Source organism: Vidua chalybeata, chromosome 1 (assembly GCF_026979565.1).
Source record: "Vidua chalybeata isolate OUT-0048 chromosome 1, bVidCha1 merged haplotype, whole genome shotgun sequence".
Classification (NCBI taxonomy): domain Eukaryota; kingdom Metazoa; phylum Chordata; class Aves; order Passeriformes; family Viduidae; genus Vidua; species Vidua chalybeata.
In genome coordinates this window covers 66,478,211-66,500,561 of record NC_071530.1, presented here as the reverse complement: position 1 = coordinate 66,500,561, position 22,351 = coordinate 66,478,211, and the positions used below count along the sequence as shown (strand labels likewise).

The 22,351-nt window shown below is 38.6% G+C and overlaps 1 protein-coding gene across 1 annotated transcript; it reads right to left on the bottom strand.

The window, feature by feature from the left end:
* Positions 1 to 8,665: 8,665 nt before the first annotated feature.
* Positions 8,666 to 10,098, bottom strand: LOC128791160 (UPF0500 protein C1orf216 homolog). The gene is made up of 2 exons (XM_053948539.1): positions 10,047 to 10,098; positions 8,666 to 9,461 (listed from the first exon to the last, which is right to left on the bottom strand). Exon 2 carries the CDS (start codon positions 9,434 to 9,436, stop codon positions 8,666 to 8,668), a length of 771 nt encoding a protein of 256 aa, XP_053804514.1. The 5' UTR covers positions 9,437 to 9,461; positions 10,047 to 10,098.
* Positions 10,099 to 22,351: the final 12,253 nt, after the last annotated feature.

Here is a 22,351-nt window from a genome sequence, read left to right as displayed (position 1 = left end):
AATCAAGTTCAAGCATCCTGTACTGAGGGATCCTTCACTAGCCAGACACTGCTAAGCCCTGACTACTAGGTAAGACTTCCATGGAGGTCTATCAACAAGTCTCAATCATCCATACAGGTTATTGCTCAGGGACAAGGGACACGTCTTTCTGCCCAGGGGCTGCCTGCTGTCACTGAACCATCCTTTTCCAATACAATCAGTGATCATTTGACACACAGGGGACTTCCAGACTTCCAGGATTATGGCCAATAAACCTTCCCCACTATGAAAAGAACAACCAGTGGCCATGAATCATGCATTTTTCAAGCAATAGAGAAGATGGGTAATACATAAATACCTCCTTATTTTTGAGGAATATCCCTGCCTCACGCAGAAATGGCATAGTCCCACTGCTTCAGGGACAACTACAAATGGAAAAAAAAAAAAAAGATTGCAAGAAAACTGAAGGTGTTTTATTGTATGTTTTTCACATTCAACTGCAGGAACAAAGCAGCAATAACAAATGATTTTGTGTAAAAAGAAGCCTTTCTTCCAAGTGACCTAAAATTAAATGTTTCCTTGTTACACATTGTGAGCAAAGTAAGGGACACAGAATCATAGAATGGTTTCAGTTGGAAAATATCTTAAAGATCATTCAACTTTTTTTACATAGTGAGAAGCAGCAAAAATAGGAAAGATTGAGGGGCTCCAATCCACTTCCCCCAGTTTAAAATATTAGAGCAATTCTGACATCTCTGAGCAAATGGGTGACTTAAGTTCAAAACCCATTGGGTAAAGGTAGAAGAGGACCTAAGCTCTTCCAAGTCCTAATCTCTGTGTTGCTGAAAGGGTTGAGAGGCCAGGGCAGCTACATATTCTGCATTATAAATTTTTAGTATCAATTTCTTTCATCAGAGAAAATTACTCGTGAATATGACACAAATCAATGCTTTTCAACAGGTTTTCTGCTAATGTTATGTACACCCACCTATCGTATCTGTGAAAATAACATCAGAAACATATACTAATGAAGACAATCATCCAATTATAAATAATTTGTTATCTGACACAATGTTGAATTTCTTCACAACAAGCAAGAATTATAAAATGCATCCAAGACTTATGGAGAGAATGATATGTTCATATTCCATGGTACTTCATGTCTGACAAATAACACCTGAGATAATTTTTAGATCTAATTCCATAGGGTAAAAGACATCCTTAATTTTATGCATGTAGGCCATTATAAAACAAAATAACAGATAGACTGATGTTCCAGATCCTGTTTTGAATTATCTCTTGATCTCACCAAAGCATGGGTACAGATTTATAAACTTCCTTCATGGGACTACCTTCATGTTTTGATACTTTTACAGCTTCAAGAGAAGCCAGTTACCAAGGAACTTCTTAGTGAGACATGGAGTTTAAAAAAGGCTTCATGGGTTTCAGGACAGAATCTAATTTTCCTATACAAGTAGTTGTTCTGCTGCAAAACCCAGAGAGGCCACTTGTACTGCAGAATCATGACTGTTCTCTTCATTGCCTAAATCAGGCATCAGCTTTTCTGTTCAACACCTAGGTCCACAGAGCAAGGAAAGATGAAAGAGCAGGACTTAGTCTCATTGTATTTTGTCAGTGGTTAATTTAGAGGAATAAGTTTGAAAGGAGAAAGCAGGCACCAAACCACACTGGAAACACAAGCATTGATGTGCACTAAAGAGCAATGTGAAGGGAGAGCAGTAAATTAGGTATTCCAGTACCTAGTTTTAAACTTTCATTTCTGAAGTTTTGGACCAGGCCTGTTCTCCTAGTTCCTGTTGCATGTTCCTACCATGCAAGCAATGGAAAACGAATATGTCAGTTATGTATAACCTGAGAGAAACCAAGAATACTGCTGTGACCCCAGTTCAATTTGCAGAGCTGAGATTTTACAGGTAAGAAGAGGACAGTCCTCCAACTACATGTACCAGAAAAACAAACAACACCCAAAGCCCAGGTCATTTTCTCTGGGAAGTTTCTTTTCAAAACAGATGTATTTAGCTAAAGACATTTCCTCCTCATTTCCTTTGAATTTCTGATAAGCCTGGAAGAGAGCTCTCCTGTTTGAAGCAGAATGCTCACAGGACTGCACAAATAATGGGAATAATGATTATTGCTCCAATAATGGGAAAAGGTTTATTTCTACCTCCCTTTGTCCTACTGAGTTTCAGGCCAGGTTTTCTAATGCAGTTTGAAGGTTGTTATAACACAAGCAACCAGCGTCTTTCTATAAGTGGACAAATTAACTGATTGAAACCCCTGCCAACGTCATGACTCTGTATATGCAATTCTATTCTAACTGGACATTTTACTTGCCAAAATAATATCTAGGTGGGTACAGAAGTTCCAGGTTCTATGTTGTTATACCCATTTGCAGAGGCATCCACAAATTTTGAGCCAGTGTTACTTTGTCATCATGTTATACCGGGGAATTGGAAGAATGGAAAACAGCCTCTACTAAACTTGGTGATTCATATAAACAAGCTTTGTTTCAGTAAATCAAAATTTGTACCAGTCTACATCCCAATTACCCCAGACAAATCTGCCATGATTTGTAATTACATTATTATTTTAAATTAATCCATCCATGAATTACAGTTGTCTTTTGTTTATTCACTTGTTTAGGCTGGTCTAAAAAAATGAGCAAAGCTTTCAACCATTTATAATAAAGGCAAAATTACCAAAAAGGCCTACTTTTTTTTTTAGTTTGCATTAATGAGTTCATCCCAAAATATATATGCAATAATAGAGGAAATTAAGTTATAAATGTAGGGATGTGCTCCAAGACACCATGAAAATCTGCATGCAAATGCATAATAATCACAAATCTACATTATTACAATATTAAAAAATACCTACAATTAAATTATCATGTGGAAATAATCATAATGTTATTGGAAACTCAATTATTGTGGCAACCCTTGTCGGAGAATTAGCAGGCTATGGCAAAGGCAAGTCAGACCTGAATTCATCAAATATATATTATCACAATATTACATGTTCACTTCGATTCCATGCAAAGACAAACATCCTCACTCACTAGTATCTGCTCAATGCATTTGTATTATTCATGAACAACTCTGTGATCTATTATACATACAAAACTGATTGTACGCTGCTTGCCTGAGGCTACAATGCAGAGACACAGAATTAATTTTATTATATACACATGCATGATAATTGTGTAGAATTCGGTCAAATATCAAACTCTGCTCCTGTGCTCCATTATTTTACTTTCCAAAAAGAGGTCTAAGGTCAGCAGCAATTTCTCTTTGGTGACAGTGAAACTCTTTGTCATTTAGAGTAGAAAGTTCCTGGGTACTAACAAGCCTGGTGCTGTGATGAATGGTCACACATTCCCTTTCCTTTCCAACCCCCACTCATCAAAGGGAAACTGTAACTTTTATTGAGATTCTCAAGAATTTCTTCTCATGCACACAGAAGTCACTATGGGCTGAGGACTTAGAGACTTCATTTGTCAAAGATGGAGGCAACTTTTTCATTTGTTTTGTAGACTTGGCTAAAATTACGTGAGAAGATGATCAATACAATTAGGGAAACTTATTTGCAGCTGTAAGAACCTCTGTTATTTTCAAGACATTTAAGTAAAACCTCTAAATAATATTTTCACAGAACCCTCTCCCCTGCTTCAAGTTTTCACTAAATTAAAAAAAAAACCAAAAAAAAAAAAACAAAACAAAAACAAAAAAAACAAACAAAACAAAAAAAAAAAAAAAAACAAAACCAACTAATTCCCTTTTCTTTAATAGCACAAAGGACTTATGGGAAGGCCTCCAAATATAGAAAAGCCAGAGAGACAAAGATTAGTGCCATACAAGACATTTGTAGTTGTTTGAAAACACCAGGAGGTAGACATGCATCAAAATTGAGAAGGAACATGAACAAGGCATACCTCAAAGTCCTGGCAAAGATTCAAATGACATTGAAAATCAGCAGGACACTCAACTTCAATATATTACAATTTAAGTGGCAGCCAGGTTTAGGGGATTAAGTTGTATGTATAAATTTTGGCAACAATATCTACTGTTACTAATAAGTGACAATAGAATTCAGAGATGGGTATCAATTCGCACATTGCTCAAACAACCATTAGCATGCTCCTAGCCTAATGATCCAAAAGAGTTACATCAGGAATGAGAAGAAGTAAAAGGTTATCCTTAACTGTGAAAAGAAACTGTGCAGTGTGAGATTCTGCATGCTGAATTAAAGATCAAACCCTGAAACCTCTCTTGTAGGTCCTCTCCTCCATCCACCATCCAGGGTTTTGGCCGTCATGCTCTGAATCCCTGAGTTTTAAAATTGAGGAGCTCTTACTCCTTGCCAAGAGCATTTGGAGTACAGTCCCACTCAAGCATATCCCAAACCCATCTTTGCGTTACTGCACTGCTTTCAACAGTCACAAGCAAAAGGCCCTCTCCAATGCATTTATATTCTAGATTCATAACATTTGTAGAAATAAACTGTAACAAGGATTCTAAAGGGTCTCTACTAGGCTACTCATCATCCAGGAAGGATTTAAACAACCTCATCTTTACATCTATGTTTTGTATGCTTATATCATGACCAGAGTCCATGGTTTTCACAGTTCCAAGAACAATGCAGGGTGATCTGCATTTAGCAGTACATGGCTCATAAATTTACCACAACATCACTAATTTACTATAAACCCATAAAATTGTCACTGCCCTAATTAAAAAATGTGATTGACACACAGGACAATCTCAGGAAGGAGGAAATGAACAAATCCTTGCATAGCTACATCGCAAAAGGTAATAAGTGAACGTGTTAGGCTGTTATTTTGGCTGTTATCATGGCCATCAACAACAGAAACAGCAAAAACACAGTTCTGACCAGTCTCCAGGGCAGCAGTTTAGCTGACTGAAATGCTGGAGATGCAGAAGAAAATCACTTGTGTAAAAGAGCATCTCAGTAATGCATTTTGTCACTCAAGTGTATTATAACTCCATATTGTTCTTGAATATTTCTGGCTTTAGGTTGGCAGAAGCTACAACTTTTTTAGTGTTGACAACTATTACAAGAGGGCTGACAGCTTTTAAATATTCCACTCTTTGACAGAAAACCCATGATTATTTTCTGCCATTTCAGAAACAATTGAGCAGCAGGACCTTACAGCTCAGGCAGCATAACTTACCTTCAACCTTTGCTGTAAAAGTACGAGTTGTTGGGTTGCAGGGAAGATTTCTCCCAGAGATCATTAGTTTGGCAGCCTCTGGAAGTCAGTAAAGATAATGGGGAGAAAGGCCCTACTGAAACTACTCATTTTGCCATCATTACCCCAGTTCCTGTGAGGGCCAAGAGTTGAGTTCAAATAAAAATACAAACTTTAAGAAATTTAATTGGAACTCACACAAATCGCCAACGTTATTAAGAATGTGAAGAGATCAAACAATATGAGAGGAAACACTTTTATTCAACCTGAGACTATTGTTCAGTTTGATATGCCTGAAAACATCTCAGAGAGTTACCCGTGGCATTCTGGAACTTTCTCACTGACCTTCAACCCTCAAAATACACTAAAACATAGAAGGAAAAAAAGCCCATAGCTGTTAAGCCACATTTTCCAAGCTTCTAAAATAAACTCATTTTAAAAATTGTATTGCCTTTAACTGTTTTGTCCAACTCCACTTATTAGTAACCACATTAGAAGCACTGGCTAAAAAGAAAATTCTTGCAAAGACTGACATTATTTCCTCAGTTAATATTTATTTTGTATGTATCCATAGAAGTGCTACATGGGAAGACTGTGGCACACACAGAATAACTCTTGGCTTCATTTTCCTGCCAGCTATCAGACAGCATTGCTCATATACAAATCTTTCAGTATTTAATATTCATAATGCAGAAGCATCTACTGATCCCAGTTAGGATCAAGAAATTTTATGAGATGTTGTACAAAACAAAGATTATCACTGTTCTGCCACAAAGAATTTATAGTTGGACAGATTGACAGACTAACTCTTTCTGCACTAGTTGTTATGTGAAAAGTATTTTTTAATCTTATTCTAGTCACTCTTTAATGCAAATATGACACTATAGGTAGCTCTATATATAGTAATGTAGGACACTCTTGCAGCAAATGCAGAACAGTTCTCTACTTCAGCAGCTACTGAGGCAAAAGAGTTACTTTCTTTAACAGGGTTTTTTTGTAGTTTGGTGGGGTGGGGTGATATTTTTGTTGATCTATTTTATTTTCATTGATCTATTTTATTTCAGTGGAAAGTTCAACCAGTGTATTCAACCTGAATACACTTTAAAAGACAATTCTTTTTCAGTTCAAAAGAAAAGTTGTCTAACATTAACAACCATATTCTTTTTGACTGTTTTCCTAATTTTGACATTTTGACATTTGGTTTCAAAATGCAGCAATATTTTTAAGATGTGACCCTTCACCAATACATCTTTCCCCAAAGGAGGTGATATCATAGTGATTTGATTGTGCTTGGTTCACATAACACTTGCTCTTAACAATGACAAAAAATGACAAAAAGGCTTTTCTAGTTCAAGAAGTATGGGGGGAAAGAAATTAAAAAATCTTTACGTTGCTCTCTTAGCCATGATCAACCCCTTGAATCCTTCTTGAGAGGCATGTGAAGAAAGAACAGGTTACCATTGAGGCAAGTTTAGTATTTAAGCATTCTTTAGGAAACCTGCATTGCTGTGAGACAACAGCTTTCCCAAGGCTGAGCAGAGAGCGAGATGGGATCAGAGCTCAGGAGTAATGTTTCTCAGTCACATGTGACCACCAGCTCTCTTCTGTAGCCCACTAAAGGCCTCTGGCAACCTGAATTCCCCAAACGAGGCAGCAGAGGATGCTCCTTCAAATATCTCCTTGATGCCAAGGATGTTTCTATGACAATCTGCATTCAAAGTTACTGGTTTGTGTTGCATGAGAGACTACACAAGGGCCCAAGGAAATGAATGAACCTATCTAAGGTTGTGCATACCCAGGGGGCTTCCATAATTTTTGGGAGTGCAGAAATACAAAGATGGAATAATGACAATGTTGTGCTGCACTTCATTTGTTGAATTACTTCAATACCTTGCTCACAGATGTGTGCATGTGAATCTAATCAACCAAACTCCTTGTAGACAGCAGAGATTATTTTGAGAGATTATTCCTGCTTCTGCTACAGGAAAAGAAGCATCAGCCTTTCATAACTTCTTGAATACAGGGAGATGTGTGTACATGCATACACCAACATGCACAAACCTCTCCCTGTATATGTACCCAAAAAAAAATGAGAATAAAATTTTTCCTCTATATAGCACATTATTTTTATAAAGATATAGGATGATTAAAAGCAGACCTGCCTTTTTATGCAGAAAAAACCCCACCCCACACCAAAACCTGTTTGTTCATCTAGATAATCAATTATATTAAAAAAAAAAAAAAAAAAGAAAAACAACAGGAGGAAACGAAAGCTGGCATGATCGGAAATAAATATCCGAAAAAAAAGTGATTTTTCCGTATCCCTTGAAATCCTCAAATAGGAAATTTTCCTGTAGCTTTTCTTCTTGAATCATATTTTGCTTCCAATCCTAAGACAGCACATTCAACTATTCAATTTGTTGTTCAATAATAGGGACTCAAATTGCCTTTTAAATGCATACATAAAGGTTGCATCTTTTTGTTTTCATTTTCCCTGCATTTTTGTTGCATACTGACATCAAATTCCCTGCAGGCATCCTAACCTTGCAATTGGAGGAACAGCGCTCCAGGGTTTTCCACATGTCTAATACACCTGGATAAAAAGTGCTAATTGTCACCAACTTCCATTAAATGACAGCAGTAAGGCACAAAATATGCTTGATTTGCAGATGCTAGTGCCACTGGGAATTAGCAGCAGATTAATAATTGTGCAGACCTTGAACATTCCCCTGGCACTGCCAGCCTGGGTTTCCAGTGCAACGTCAGACTACAAGGCCCTTGTTTTTACACTACTTTCCTGAGGAAATCAGGCTTAGGCATTTGCACTCTTTCCCTGTGTGTGTTTGGCTGTCTTACCTTCCCACAATAATTTCTGATTAATGTTAATTAATTTTTAAAGGAAAGTAGAGGTTGCAAACATACAGTGTCCTTATCAATTTTTGTTAAAAACTGGCAGCTAAGTAGATATAATCAAGCCTGAGCCTAAGTGTTTCAAATATCCTGGCTTTTCAAATTCAGGTATTCTTGCAGACAAATGAACCCTTAATTCTGTTCAAATTTTCTTGTCTCTGAAAGTAGAAGGGAGATGTGCCATATCACATATTCAGCAGGCAGCAACCTTGCATCCAGACACCTTTATGGGTCAGGTGACAGGTTCTCAGTTTGTGGTGATTTTTTTCTTTTTACAAACCTATCTGCCAAAAAAATCCTTTTCCACCTTGAGGCTTTGAATGGGCATCAGGAGTTAGCTTCTTGCACAGGTTCACCCTTGCTCTTTTTTCCTCCAGATAAACTCAGGGGACAATGCTATACCTTCTCTCTTCTCTTCTTGATCCGCTGCTGCTGCTGCTGTTTCCTCTCTGCTCAGCACACACGAGGACACCACCCCTATGGCATGCAAGCTTACTGGCGGCTCCGGTGGCATTGCAAAGCTCATTTCTGCAGGCAGCAACATGATTATGGCGAAGGTGAGGGCGAGGTTGAGCAAATGTGTTTCAACACTTCTTTCTTTGTATTTATCACTGTGCCATAGCATTCCTGCAGCCTGGCCTGCTGCTGCTCCAGCTGCCTATGCAAACTCCTGATGGAGCGCAACAGCAGGAGCCGTCGGTACATTGCTAGCTGGAGACGGTACTTCTCCTTTTCCTCCTTTTTCTTATTTTCTAAGATCTCCATTACTGTTGTGGTCTTCCTCCAAATCACATGCCCCAAACTGCAAGAGGCCATGTTGCTCCCAGTGCCGCTCCCTGCCTGCTGTGTGTCAGTCCCTGCCTGCAGGGCCTCACTGGCCTTACCAGGCACCCTCGGGACCTGCAGCACCTCTGAACTCAATTTGCCATCGCAGCAGGGGCTTTTGGCATGTAGGGAGGCAAGGTCCACAGGCAGCAGGTTATCAACTGCTGCAGGGCATGAGAAGGTACCTAAGGATGCATCTACGGCTGCCAGAGGATGCTCAACCAGCCCAGGGGCTGTCCTCTGTGCCTGGCCACCACTAACCATCTCTGGGCCAGTCAGGGCTTTTAGTTGGGCCACTGCCCTGCTGGAGAGGTCAGACAGTCTTTCTGGCACTGCTGAGCTTCCCTTGTCTTCATCAAGGCTGTCTAGCAAAGGGCTGGCAGAGCAACCAGAGGATGCTGTTACAGCAACTTGAGTCAGAAATCTGTCTTCATCATCACTGCTGTTTTGGATGTCTTCATCTCTTGATATTACAGCGGCTCTCTCAGCCATTTAATGCATTAGCTACAGAAACTTTCTGTGGACAAAGTGGAAGTAAAAACATTTTATTTTCACATATACACACGGAGAAGCCCAGTGCAGAGTGACATTTGAAGAAAGAACCTCTTTTTATATTTAAGAAATGGACCTATTACTTTTCTAATAAAGCACAACCCTTGGGTCACTTCAGGCCATTTCTTGTGATTTGCATTAGATGTTCTTTGAGACACAACATTAATCCAATAATAATTAAAATGATATACTGTACTATTAACATTCTCAAATCTTTAAAGGCAAGTGATCTATCCCTGCAGCACTGGCTGTGCTGACTAATTAAACAGAATACAGTTGTAAATGGGCATTGTAAGCACTTCTCCCATTTAAGAACACATCTCTAACAAGTGTAGTTTGTAGAGATGGGCGAGTTATCGGGATTGATCAGCTTTAAAGGGAGGTGGAGGTACCACAAACAGCAGGTTGCATTCAAATGCCCTCTCCAAGATGAATCTGTCTGCTACCACTTTGTTTACAAGGCTGCCTTTCCCCCTCCTATTAATTCTAACAGTAAAGCTATATTAGCACCACTCTAGCCAAAGAAAGAAAAGAGAAACCAAACACTTACCGAGGTTACTGGGGGGAAGGAAAAGAGTTACAGTGCATTGTGTCTGTGTATCATATTTTCTTGAATGTGAGTCAGCACAATCTGGAACAGAAACATCACAGTGCTGGAGCAGGAGCAGCAGCAGCATTACACTGTTCCACCCAGCAACAACACAGTCAGTCCCAATCACAGAGGAGTGCAGGGCTGCTTTCTTCCTCCTCAGTAGGCATTCCTCCCTGGCGTGCAGCTTTTATGTCATCTTTGAGCATCAAAATGAGTACCAGGATTGGATGGCACTTTTTTCCTACCTCAAAACCAAACATACATGATTCACCCAGGCTACAGGGGGCAATACCTATGGCCCTTCCCATCCCTGACAGTCAGCAAGGAGGTAGTACAGCATCAGAAGAGGATGAGGTATTCTGAACTCCTAGTGTGCGTGCTTTCCTTCAGAAAAAAAACAAGCTTAGAGAAACTTCAGTTGCATGAACAAGCTAAACCTAAAAATAAATTAAGCATTCAGCACCAACCAAATGCTAAACATGAAGACAGGCAGAAGCTGTAGATCGAAGTGGTTAATGTACACCCATGTTTAATGAGGCTGGCCTAATCTTTAAGGAGCAGCACTACATCCAACTAAACCATCCCACAAAACAATAAAGTGTATCTGTACTTCTGATGTTCAGAAAAGCTACCTTCAGCATCATCTCTTGTTGTAGTGCCAGGAACAAAATTCACAAATTATCTACCTGCATCTAATTCAATCAATTTACCACAGGGCTTCAGTTGCCCTAAGACTTTCTCTATTCCATTCTCTAATACAAATAGAGGAAAGAAGCAATCCAAAATGCTATCTAAAGTCTTCCAGCAGCTGGAAAAGAATGAAAGTAGATCCTATCTCCACTTCTACGTGTGCTGCAACACAGATAATAATTTCGTATTTTTCATCTGCACTGACTAGCCTTCTTTCTGATGAATCTGCTAGGATATGCTTACAAACTTGAACACACAAAGCCTGGTTAATATTAATTCAGATTTGTACCTTGAGATATAACTTGAATGCATTTTTTGGTGCAAGATATAATTTGCACTGAATTTCTAAAATAAACTAAACCTGCTGTGTTTATGTGCCAAATCATGCTGCCGATTATATAAATAATGTAAGATAGAGATTAATATCCAGTGAGTTAATATACAGTGCAAGTTCATATCTTGGTGATTCCCATTTATCTGAATCACAAGCTACAGTAATTGAAGAATATGGAATTCAGATAATGGGGATTTTACTGTATCAACACACTGAAAAGGTTCATTGTAATACAACATTATGTAGAGAGTCCTTTAATTTCAGCTTCTCTTGTCTCCAAAGCACTGCAGGAATATCTCCCATTACAAAGAGGACAATGTAAGGAGTGTACCTGATCTCCAGCTATGTCAATACTTTTCTATAGCTTATAGAAAAGTGTGCTATAGTTTATAACGTTCTTTTCCTCACTTCTACCTCTGTAGCAATTTGCTGCAAATAAGTATTTTCTAATAGTCTAACAAGGCATGAAAAAACAGAGTTTTGTTTTCCAGGGTGTTTTTTGTCATTTTAGTTGTTTGTTTGTGGGTCCTGGATTTTATTTTATTCTCTGCTGCTTTAATTTTTTCAGCAAAATTTTAGTCAGTACTTTTTAAAGAGATTGGCAGGGGACCAAAAAAGTAATTTTTCACACCAAATTAGTGTCACCAAAAATAATAATAAATGTTTTTTACTTGTGGATCTGAATGGAATAAACCACATCTGATACAATCAACTAAACAATAAAACTCCAATCAAAACTCATTGAGATAGATGGCTTTTCATAGAATATTATGACTTCAGCTGTAATCTGTGAAGCTTAATAGCAAAAAAAAAAATATTCAGTCTATTAGACTTTGAGAATCAGCAAAGTAGAAATACTGTAAAAAATACAAATTTGTTATTGCTAAAATACAGGTTCTTTTTATGGTAAGGGCTGCATGTACATTTCTATTGTTACCCTTCCCTCTGTTGTTCATGACTTCATAAAATCTCAGCTAAGGGACCATATGGAAAGGTTCTAGTCTCAGTTTCTGCCTAAAGGTAAATACATACTAAACACTTCAGCCAAAAAATAGAAATGCTCCAGTACAAAATGGGGAACAAATCCAGTCTTACAACTGGGGAGACTTAAGGAAACCTTTCAGGAGAAAGGTCTCTTGTGTAACCAACAGACTGGAGAACAGGGAACGAGACCACACCTCATTTCAATGGAAACATGTAAATGCCTGTCCTGAGATGACACAACGATCCTATTCACCTAAGACTGTTACCTTGATGAAGTGGCTCCTACAGTTTATCTCCCTTTTATTTGCAATTTGGCAGAGCAATAGGGACCTGAAAAGGCCTTATGTTAGCTTCTTCTTCAAAAATCACATTGTGCTATTTCCCTGATGAAGAAATAGGAGAGTTTGCTGTTCCGTCTAAGAACTTGTCTCAGGCAGACTCTTCTCAATACCACTTGCTCACCCTTGGACTTGTTTTTCTGTTTGTGGGAACCTGGTTCAGAAGCTGCTTCAGATTTCAGTGAACATTGAGGTCAGACCAACACACCAAGAATTTCAGGCAAGTAAAATAAAAGCCAAGATGCCTCCGGTTGAGGTTCATTGCCTTTCATTACCACCCACTCACAGGTTGATGCAACTGCAGCAGTTTCAAGGTGTCAGTAGACCCTGGGGAGCCACCTCCAAACTGTCAGTCTTGCATGCCCCTGAGAGGTCAGGGGTCAGCAGAGGTTTTTAATCCATCACACTCTTTCAGGTAATAGCTACAAGAGGTGCTGGGCAACCTGCTGGTTCATAAATGTCAGCACGTGCTGAAAGTCTCTGTGCTTGCAGGCTTATGGAATGAGTGCTGAGCCATCACAGCTGGGTTTTGTGTGGTAGCAGAAAAGGCCTGGTCACAGGGGACTCCCTGCAGGTAGCCAGGACAAGTATGTATATTTCCCTTCCAAATATGATGCCATTCTCAAACATGGACAGATATGAGGACATATTTCCCCAAAAGTTCTTTAAAATCCTTTTACAGGGCAGTAAGTTGTGGAAGAAAGTCCTATATTCCCTTTCTTCTGCCTTCATACCCAAAACAGGCAGGAGTTAATACAGGCTTCTCTGCGTGGCACGGGATGGTAACAGTATCTCAGGGGGTCAGTGGCTAGCCAGGGATTGCCACCATTCTGCTCTCACACTCGTTGTGTCCACACTCGGGAGTTTCTCCACTCCTTCTAGAAACAGAGAAATAAGAAATGGAGACCACTGATGACACCAAGAAGTGCTCTAGGTATTTCAGGGGCAGGGAAAAGCATTGCAGGACAAGTCCATGGCTTTCAAACAGAAGGAAATTAGAAATATGTACAGAGATGCAGCCCAATTGTGTGTTCTGGAAACATTTAAGAAAAGTAGAGAGAATACATGATTTTACCAGTTAAGAATGGTTCAGTGGCTTTAAACACAAAAATATAGGCATTTGAGCAGACTGTCTTTATATAAAGGATAAAATACATTGAAACAGTCTGCCACAACTGGTAAAAATTAGCAGGCTTGCTACCAGTCTCAACAGAGCTGCATGTCAGAGGTACAAATCTCTAAAGGGGTATGCTCACAATGCATTTAGTCTGAGTTTGAGTTGTGTTTGCAAGCTTCAAAGTCTTAAGACTGCAGATGCCAAAGTGACCCAAACACTAGGAAGGGCTTGATGACAACTCTCACTACAATATTTCAACAAGTCTACCCCAAACTGTTCTTGGGCTTAGTTATTCCCAGGTACACAAAATGAAAAATACATTTATATGGTTTTATAAATATATTTTAGAAGTGAAATGTTTTGATTTTTTCACAAGGCAGCAGCTGTTCTCCCTATCATCTATGTGGAAAGTATTAGTCTATGATTTCAATCACCACTCACCAAGAGAAAGAATAACAGCATCATTGCCCAAACCAGTATAAGCCCACATTCCTGCCACCAGATTCACAGAGTTGTGCTTTTATGCTGAAGCAGCCACAAAGGACTTTCCAAAGTCTTGTTGTGAACTCAGGGATCTACTTCAGCCTGCACAACGAGCAGCTGAAGGTTGTCACAGAGACCAAGATGGGAATGGACAAACCATGGGTACAAAAATATGGGATTTTGATTTATTTTTCTCCAATCTCAGCAGATCAATCTGTACTAGGCAGACCCAACTGACATCAAATGGGCCAAACAGATTGCAGAAGAAACACTTTAGCTATAGTTGTTAAAATTTTCTACATGAAGGAAACCCACATTTCTAGAGTGGGTAAAGAATGATTTGCAACAAGGACGTCTGCAGTGTGTACCCTACAAATTAGTGAGGGAAAAACTAGAAATCTTTATAGTGTTTTAAAAAACCTCGAGAACTGCCAGTTTACCCCATTTACTTTTTCTGTTTCTAATGGAGTAATATGCTTGTCTATAATTAATTTTCATACCAAAAAGGAAAATTAGATTATTCACTGAAAAAAATTACGAATTGCAAAAAATAATTTCCCCTGTTAAGTGAAAAGGAAATTCTAAAGTATCAAAGGTTTCATTGGTTTTTTTCCATAATAAAGAAAAGACTTTGTTTCATGGTAGCAAAATTAAAAGTAATTACAGTGTTATGTTCCTGCTTCTATTTTTTTAAACTTTAATTTTGTAGAATACCCATCATTTTGTTCAGGAAAAAATAAAGTGAGAGAGGGGGAGAGAAGAAAATGCAAAAGAATTTAAAGTAGAAGATTGTGTAACCTGAGATTGCAGTCTTCCTATGGAGAAGAGACTAAAAAATTGTTCCTGCTGAAAAGATGGTACTCGAAATATTTTGAATAACCTCCAGTATTAAAAGATTTAAAGGTATTGCTCCTATACTGCAAGAACTCCATGCCTGGCAGGTGAATACTGGATTACCCAACCTAGCTGTTAGATTTCAGATGTGAAAATGAGTGTGTAGACAACTCACGTGCCTAGTTACAGTTCACATCCGGTATGCATTGAGAGAAAAATCCTTTCTTCTAATGAATATGTAAACTGACTATGTAATTTTTGGTAATTGATGCTTATCCTTGCTTTCATTTTGACACTTGATCATAACTGACAAACTGGCAGCTGAGGAAGAAGAAAACTCTAAGCTGTAAGAATAATAAACAGAGCGCAGTGAGAGATGGAAAAAAACTCCAGCATACATAGGAGGAAAACTTCAGGAAATGGGGCTAAGCCATAAATGGATTTTAAAAAATTGTTTGGTGTTTCTGCAACTTAAAATTAATGTATAGACATTTCCAGAAGCCAAGTACATTTTTGTTTCTAAAGTTACAACATTAAATATGTGTCAATTTTCTGCCTTAGATGTTAAACTATAATGGTATGTGAAGAGAATATTAATAAAATTACATTTAATAAAAAAAGTTTTGTTTAAAAACAGTTTCAAATTAAGCAACTAAAGAGAAAATAAAAAAAGGATTCATTCATTCTGTTTGAGCCTAACCATTTTCACAACTGACTCCTGAGAAGCTTAACTTTGCAGGTCACTATCAAAGACTGAAAAGTGTGCACCTACAAACACCTTCTCAGAAATTCTGCTTTCTCATTCAAAATGCCGTGTTGCAAAGCCATACAGCTTTATTAATAGTGTCTACATAGACTCACCTGCTGTCTGTTGTCCAAACACAAACACCAAAAAAAAAAAAAAAAAAAAAAAAAATTCCCCAAGGTCATTTGGGGCTCAGAAGAAGGTCAGGCTTGCTCACTCCTTAATACCTTTGAAGCTGCTAATGTGACTGAGATGGATGAGAGTGAGTAGGATACAAGCCTGTCTGTCAGCAAAACACATGATCTCAGCAATATAAAGTGTAATTGATCTAAATCTCAGCTACAGCAGTTAACAGACTCCAAGAGAGAGAGAAGGCACTTGGACCACAGGGCTTGTTGTACTTGACTATGTTCTTACTTTGCAAAATAGACATTGTTCAGCAACCTGGATTTTTGCAGCTTGCTTCCAGTGGTTAGTACAGGTAGTATTTTCACACCAGCAGTTTCATTTTTACATCCGGAGGCTCTTTGCTGAGTCTCTGTCAAAGTCCAATTCATTACCTGATGAATTATCAGCTAAAACCCTACCACTTTTCTATAATAAAAAATTTTAAGATATTAGAAAGTAACAGAAAAAAAAAATACATATATACACGATTAATGAAAGATAAACTTTCAAATGTTTGGAGGTTTATTTTAGAGATGTGTATCCACAGACACTTATTTCTTTAATAAAAATAAATACAGAGTCCGATTTCTACTTAATTGACTAGAGAACAGGTTAAGAAAGAAGAATGTGAGATACCAATCCCACTGAAGTCTCAGACTGAACAGAAAAAAAATGCATCCTTCCCAGAAAGAGTGAGCACAATTAGGTTCTGGATGTCAAAGAGAAGAAATGCTTCCTTGTACCACTTATGTTGCCTGCAGCCTTCTCTGCTTGAACCTTGAACCCTGGTTGAACCTCCCTGAGCCCCAAGCAAAGGTCCTGCTAGAAGCCCACTGGCTTGTGTGGTTCAAAATCCTCCTTGTGCCTAAAAGACACTATCAAGCTGTTATTAACTCTAGTAACACCAGGACGGTTTTATCCTCAGTCACACTTTTACTGAGCCTCCTTGAGATCTACCTGAAGAGCATTAAAAGGACACAGAACATAGTCATTGACATCTGTCAGTGTATTATCTGTCACGTTGCAAGGTTTCCCATCCTTTCTAAACCCGCTGCCAAGGCACCGCCAGCACCACCTTTTTGACTCCTGAAGAGATCCCAACACTTAGTATAAGAATTATACTAATTAAGACATTGAGAGCAGTAAGCAAAAACCATAATGTCTGGCCTCACACTTAGCAAATTACTCACAGTTCCTTGCTTCCCTTCACAAGATTGTCTCGATAACAACCATTGCCAGTAGGGATCTAAGGCAATGAGTGTAGCAAAAAATCCTAACAAATACATGCCTACATATGTGAGCTCCACTTCCTTAGGCAAAAATAATGAGCCAAATGAGTGAAGGATCTCTGCTTTCTTATGTATGGTAGCTGTGTATACACTGATGTGCAAGAAGCTTCCAGAGACTTCTGTCACAGCTTGTCAAATTGCCACAGCTTGTCAAATTACTGATTTCAGAAACTTGCACTACTCCCAGAGGAAGGTTGCTGCTTTGTCATTTTACAAAGGTGGCACACCTCTGAGCTTCTTTCAGTGTAGGTTGAGGGAATGACTTCATGTTATGTATGCCAGAAGGAGGTGGAATTGGCCAAGTTGAGCAAGTTAAGGCAATCCAAAGCTTTGAGACAGGGCAAAAATAAATTCATGTGGAAGGACACAGTACAGGCATAAACAACACCCACACAGACTATCTGAGGTCTTTCTTTCTTCCTTGGAAAAATAAACTCCTTCTGAACACTGTTCATTTTTACAGACAAAGCCTTCAAGCTTAATGGACAAAAGTACAAGTCATAAGTACAGGACACTTAATCTAGGTAATTTATCTCATCCTTTAGTGTTTTCAACACAGACAGGAGCAGCTGCCACTTGGAACAGGCTTCTTCTAACTTCACTTTCAAACGACATTAACTTTCAGATTACTAAGTCCAGAGCAGTTCACCTTAACCATGAGGCATGTATTAATGAGAGAGACTGAAAGATCAGTCTTAACACCGTTCAAACAGGAACTGTTTTCACCCATGGAGAGGGTGATCCTTGCATGGCTACAGCCAAACAGCTTCCAGCAACCTGTGTTTAGGGGTTTCCTGTGCTTGGTGCTGCATCTAGATAACTGCAATTGACAGTTGTTGATGGAACAATTTTCCTAATTCCCCTTAGAAGACAATTATGCCTTTTGGCTTCTATAGCATCCCATGGCAATGAATTCTGCAATCTAATTGTATGTTTCATGACTAGCATTACCGACAGAGCAAGACACACCTTTCCAGGAATTCAGTAACACAGACACCATTTTACTTTTGTCTCATTTAATCTCATAAGTCATAAGCAATACAGCAAAATTTTCTACAGCTATCTGGATTTTTCCCCAATATCAAAAAGCTCTTTTAAAGCAATGGCTGTCAACAGGCACATAATCTGGTATACTTTTTCACAGTGTTGTATTATTCACATAGCTCGTTCTACCATAAACCTCAGGACAGCTGAGGCTGTTCAGCAAAGGTGGCTAATAATAAATAATAAGTAGCTGTTTGCAGAAAGAAATGTGAGGTTTGGAGGGGACAAGGAACCCTCTCACAGTCCTGGAATTGCCCAAAAAGGAAGCAGTGAAATTTCCCTGGAGGAAAAAACCTAGGAGAAACCAGTAGGAGTTTTAGAGAGCAAGAGAATAAGAAAAAGAGACGGGGAGAAGGCAAAAAGATGTCTTTAGATTTCCATTAAAATTAAATTGGAAAGGGGAGTGGGAAGGACAATGGAGAGGCAGGTTAAAGTATTGTATTCCTGTTGTTGTCAGCAGAGAGCAAGTAGGAAAGGAGACCTGGACTGCCTCTCTCCCAAGTCTGCTGCCCTAGGCGACTGTTTACTTTGCCTTTGCCCAAGCCAGCGTGAGATGTTATAAAATGAGTTTCCAAAATGCTCTGAGTCACCAGAACATGAATGAGATCTGTGGATTCAAGCCACCTTTCAAGATTATGAATCTCTTCTGAATATCCATTATGCCGATGATATATAACAAAATCACTGCTGTAATGTGATGCACATGTCAAGTTTAAGGATACGGTCCCTGCTCAGATGGCATCAGCAGAGGGACACGTCAGCATGGTGGATTACCAGAGCAAATGCTTTAGTGTGCAAAGTGATGCAATGTGTTTTGACAACAATTGTTCCCTTATGTTTGTTTCTATGTCAGGTTTGACTTGACTATCTGCCAGGACAATGCTCAGGATCCTTTGCATTGCTATGCAGAAGCTGATTATGTGATCAAATACTTAAAGCACATAAAATCACTTCCAAGATTCAGTGAGATAGATGTGCCAGAAAAGTCAGTAGGTGTTTGAAGTAATTGACGCTAACAGCTAGACCTGGATTTTTCAAAAGAATTTATGTTTTGTTTTGGATTTGGGTTTTTTTGTTGGTGGTAGAGTGTTTCTGTTTTTTTTTTTTTTCCTTCTAATGCACTATCATATAATCTGCCTAGAAATTCAGCCTTAACATAATGTTCACATCAAATGAAATTCACCCGTTAAGAAAGAACATACACAGGGTCCTCCCTGAAGTGGAAAAAATTCAGTGTACAGCAGATCCCTCATGAGCCTTCGTACCCTGTGCACATGCCTAGAACAACAGAGCAGACTCCAACGGCACAGAAGAGCTGATATTTGTAGGTCTGGGAGATTCAGAACTGAACTAAAACTCTTGTCAGTCCTTCATCCCCCATCTGTGATGTTGAAATTTTTCTAATAATGTCCAACACCCCCATAGAAATGGTGCATGTATAGGTGGCTGTAGAAGAAGCAGGTTACCTGTTCTTATGACTTTCACATTGCATTTCCAGCTTACCCTGAGCCACCACACAATCTACAAAGTGAGTAAATGCGATTCCCATTCAAGAGACAAGGGCAGAAGGCAGAGCCAGTGTGGCACTTGCCCAAAAGCCGTGATCTCAACTAGAGGCTTCACCCTGTATTCCCAGGTTTTGGTCTAGTATGGTACCAGCGTCTCACTGCAGAGCTTTGCAAGAGCTTTGGGCCCTCAGAGGTGTTTAGGCACCAAAACCAACAAAAAGCAGTACCTATACACTTTCAGAAATCTGTCTTTAATTTCACCATCCCATAAATTGCTTTCATGGAGACATCTTTCATCTTTTATTCTTCACAAGCCAGTTGTGAAGCTTAATTACACAATGACTCTGAAGTCCAGCAAATACAACATATGTTAAGAGCAGTTAATGAGATTTCTGTCACTAATGTGCTCTACATCTTGTGAAATATTACTCATATGTTAAAAAAAAAACACCAACAATTAAAAAACCCAAACAAAAAAAAACAAAAACAAAAAAAAAAAAAACCCACACAGATTCAATATAAAGCAAATCCATCTTGATTACTTGCATAAATGATATGTTATACAACTTGATGGTGTTTCTTAACAGAAAATGGAAAATAGCATAGACTTTTCTGATCAACATGAAACACTGTTTACTCCTCCATATTAGTTGTTTCTTGTACTGCCTGGAGTGACTGCCCATCGTGCTGCCTGAGTGGGACCCCAAACCCAGAGGGTGCCTACTTCCCAAGGGCTCCAGTGTCTTAAAAACCTCCAAAGACCTAGTGAGAGGTCACAGTCCCCAGGTACCACATAAATTCACTGCAAGAAGATGGACCTAGTTTCAAATTATATGTACTTGGTAACACAGTCCTAGCTTACCGCTGGGCCCCATTTATAAAAAAGTGCATAGGGCATCACTGCAATTGCAGTGTATTCAGCCAGTTCAGAGTCCTCACATTGCTTTAGCCATTTGTCCACAGTCTTTGACCAAAATACCTTGTTCTGTCAGAAAAAAATGAAGAAAGGAAGAAAAATAAGAGTTTGTTTCCTGACAAAACAAACACATGTCCTACCTATTTCTGTATCTGGGTAAATACATTTCCTGTTAAGAATTATGGTATGGAATTCATAGATTAGCAAAACTTTTGTAGAGATCAGGCAGGAGTGATTTTCATCACATGAAGCCAGTTACAGCAAGTTCTATTTATATTCACCAAAAGGAAAACTGTTTGTTGACCTAAAGTGCGACTGCTTCCTATTCTCCTCTTGTGAAATTGTTTAGGTCCTGTAGGACAACTGTACTGAGCTTTTGACACAAATATTAAAATTCTATTTAAATGTACAATGTTTTAATGCAAATTTTTTACCATAAAACCAAATGCTCCATTCAGTTAAATTAATAGAATTACAAAAAGATGTAATGATAGCAATTAAGTCTTGAAAATGCAAATTTTATAGTCAAGGACAATTACTTCATTTATAGCATACTGGAATGATGCCAGATGAAGGTAATTTAGATCCCCCTAGCTCACAGTTATATCATGAAGGATATCTTAATTTCATTAGTACAACAAAGATGGTGAGAAGTTGGAGAATACAAAAAGAAAAAAGGGATGGGAGAGGAAATTTGACCTTTCTCATTTCATTGCAGAGAGAATACAGAGACCTTACTAAAGTATTAGTAATATTTCTTTCTACTCCTGCCTCTGAAAAAGTGGGATTTTTTTATTAGCAGCAATGGAACATTAGTATGTAAAAGGTCAGCTTCATTTAGATACTTAGAGCCAATGTGTTCATGCCACAACAGTTACAGACCTCCCATTATTTCAGTTTTAAGGATGAATACGTATCTCATGCCTTACCAGGTCTCAAGCCATGGCCTCAGCATCGCATGATTTTGACTCCAAAAAGAGTTAAAAAATTTTTGAAAAATTCTGCTCACTCTTACAAAAAGTATTCTTTCCTCCTGCAAACAGGAAAGTCAAATGCCATTAATTTTTCATTAGCATACCAAAGAGAGATCAAGTAGATGCAGAATACAGAGTGATATACTACAGATTTTCTCGCCTGCTCACATATGTGTGTAAAAATAAATAAATCAGAAAAATACTGTTTTGTACATTTACTTTAGCACATTACCAAGTTCAAATAGTAGTTTGAGGGACTCTAGAGGTTCCTTCTTTCTTCCAAACAAGTACCCAGGGAAAGCATATTAAATATTGTGCAGTATGAAGTTTCAATAAAAGCACCTTACCTACCATCTTTTTTTTCTTCATGGCCTACTGTAGGCACAGCAGAGAATCTCAAATCCAAGAGGGATGGACTCACTGGGTGACAACAGGATCCAGCTCCATACTGGTGTGTGCCTCCCATGCAGCATCATCTTGTAGCAGGAATGTGGCAATGCAGGACCCCTGCCCACATCCCCTTCACTGCACAACAACTTGGAGGTTACAGTGTTCTTATCCTTCACTCCACTGTTCCCATGATGACCAGTGTAATAATTTTAAGCAGCAAAATACACACATGCAAGCCTTACTGGGAGGTGAACACAAACAAGTGAAACTGCTGTGTTATTCCAACCTACAAGTGCACTAGATTTATTCCTCAGAAATGTTCATCCTAAAACCAAAGAACAACTATGACCTGACTTTAGTTCATTATTGATTTTAATAACAAGGCTGTGGCTATTTTGTTTTAAGAAAACAAACCCATTATGAAGGGAAAATGTAGGATTGGGTTGGGG

Excerpts from the sequence above, each read along its gene's own strand:
- LOC128791160 (XM_053948539.1), bottom strand. The coding sequence starts at position 9,436 with ATGGCTGAGAGAGCCGCTGTAATATCAAGAGATGAAGACATCCAAAAC.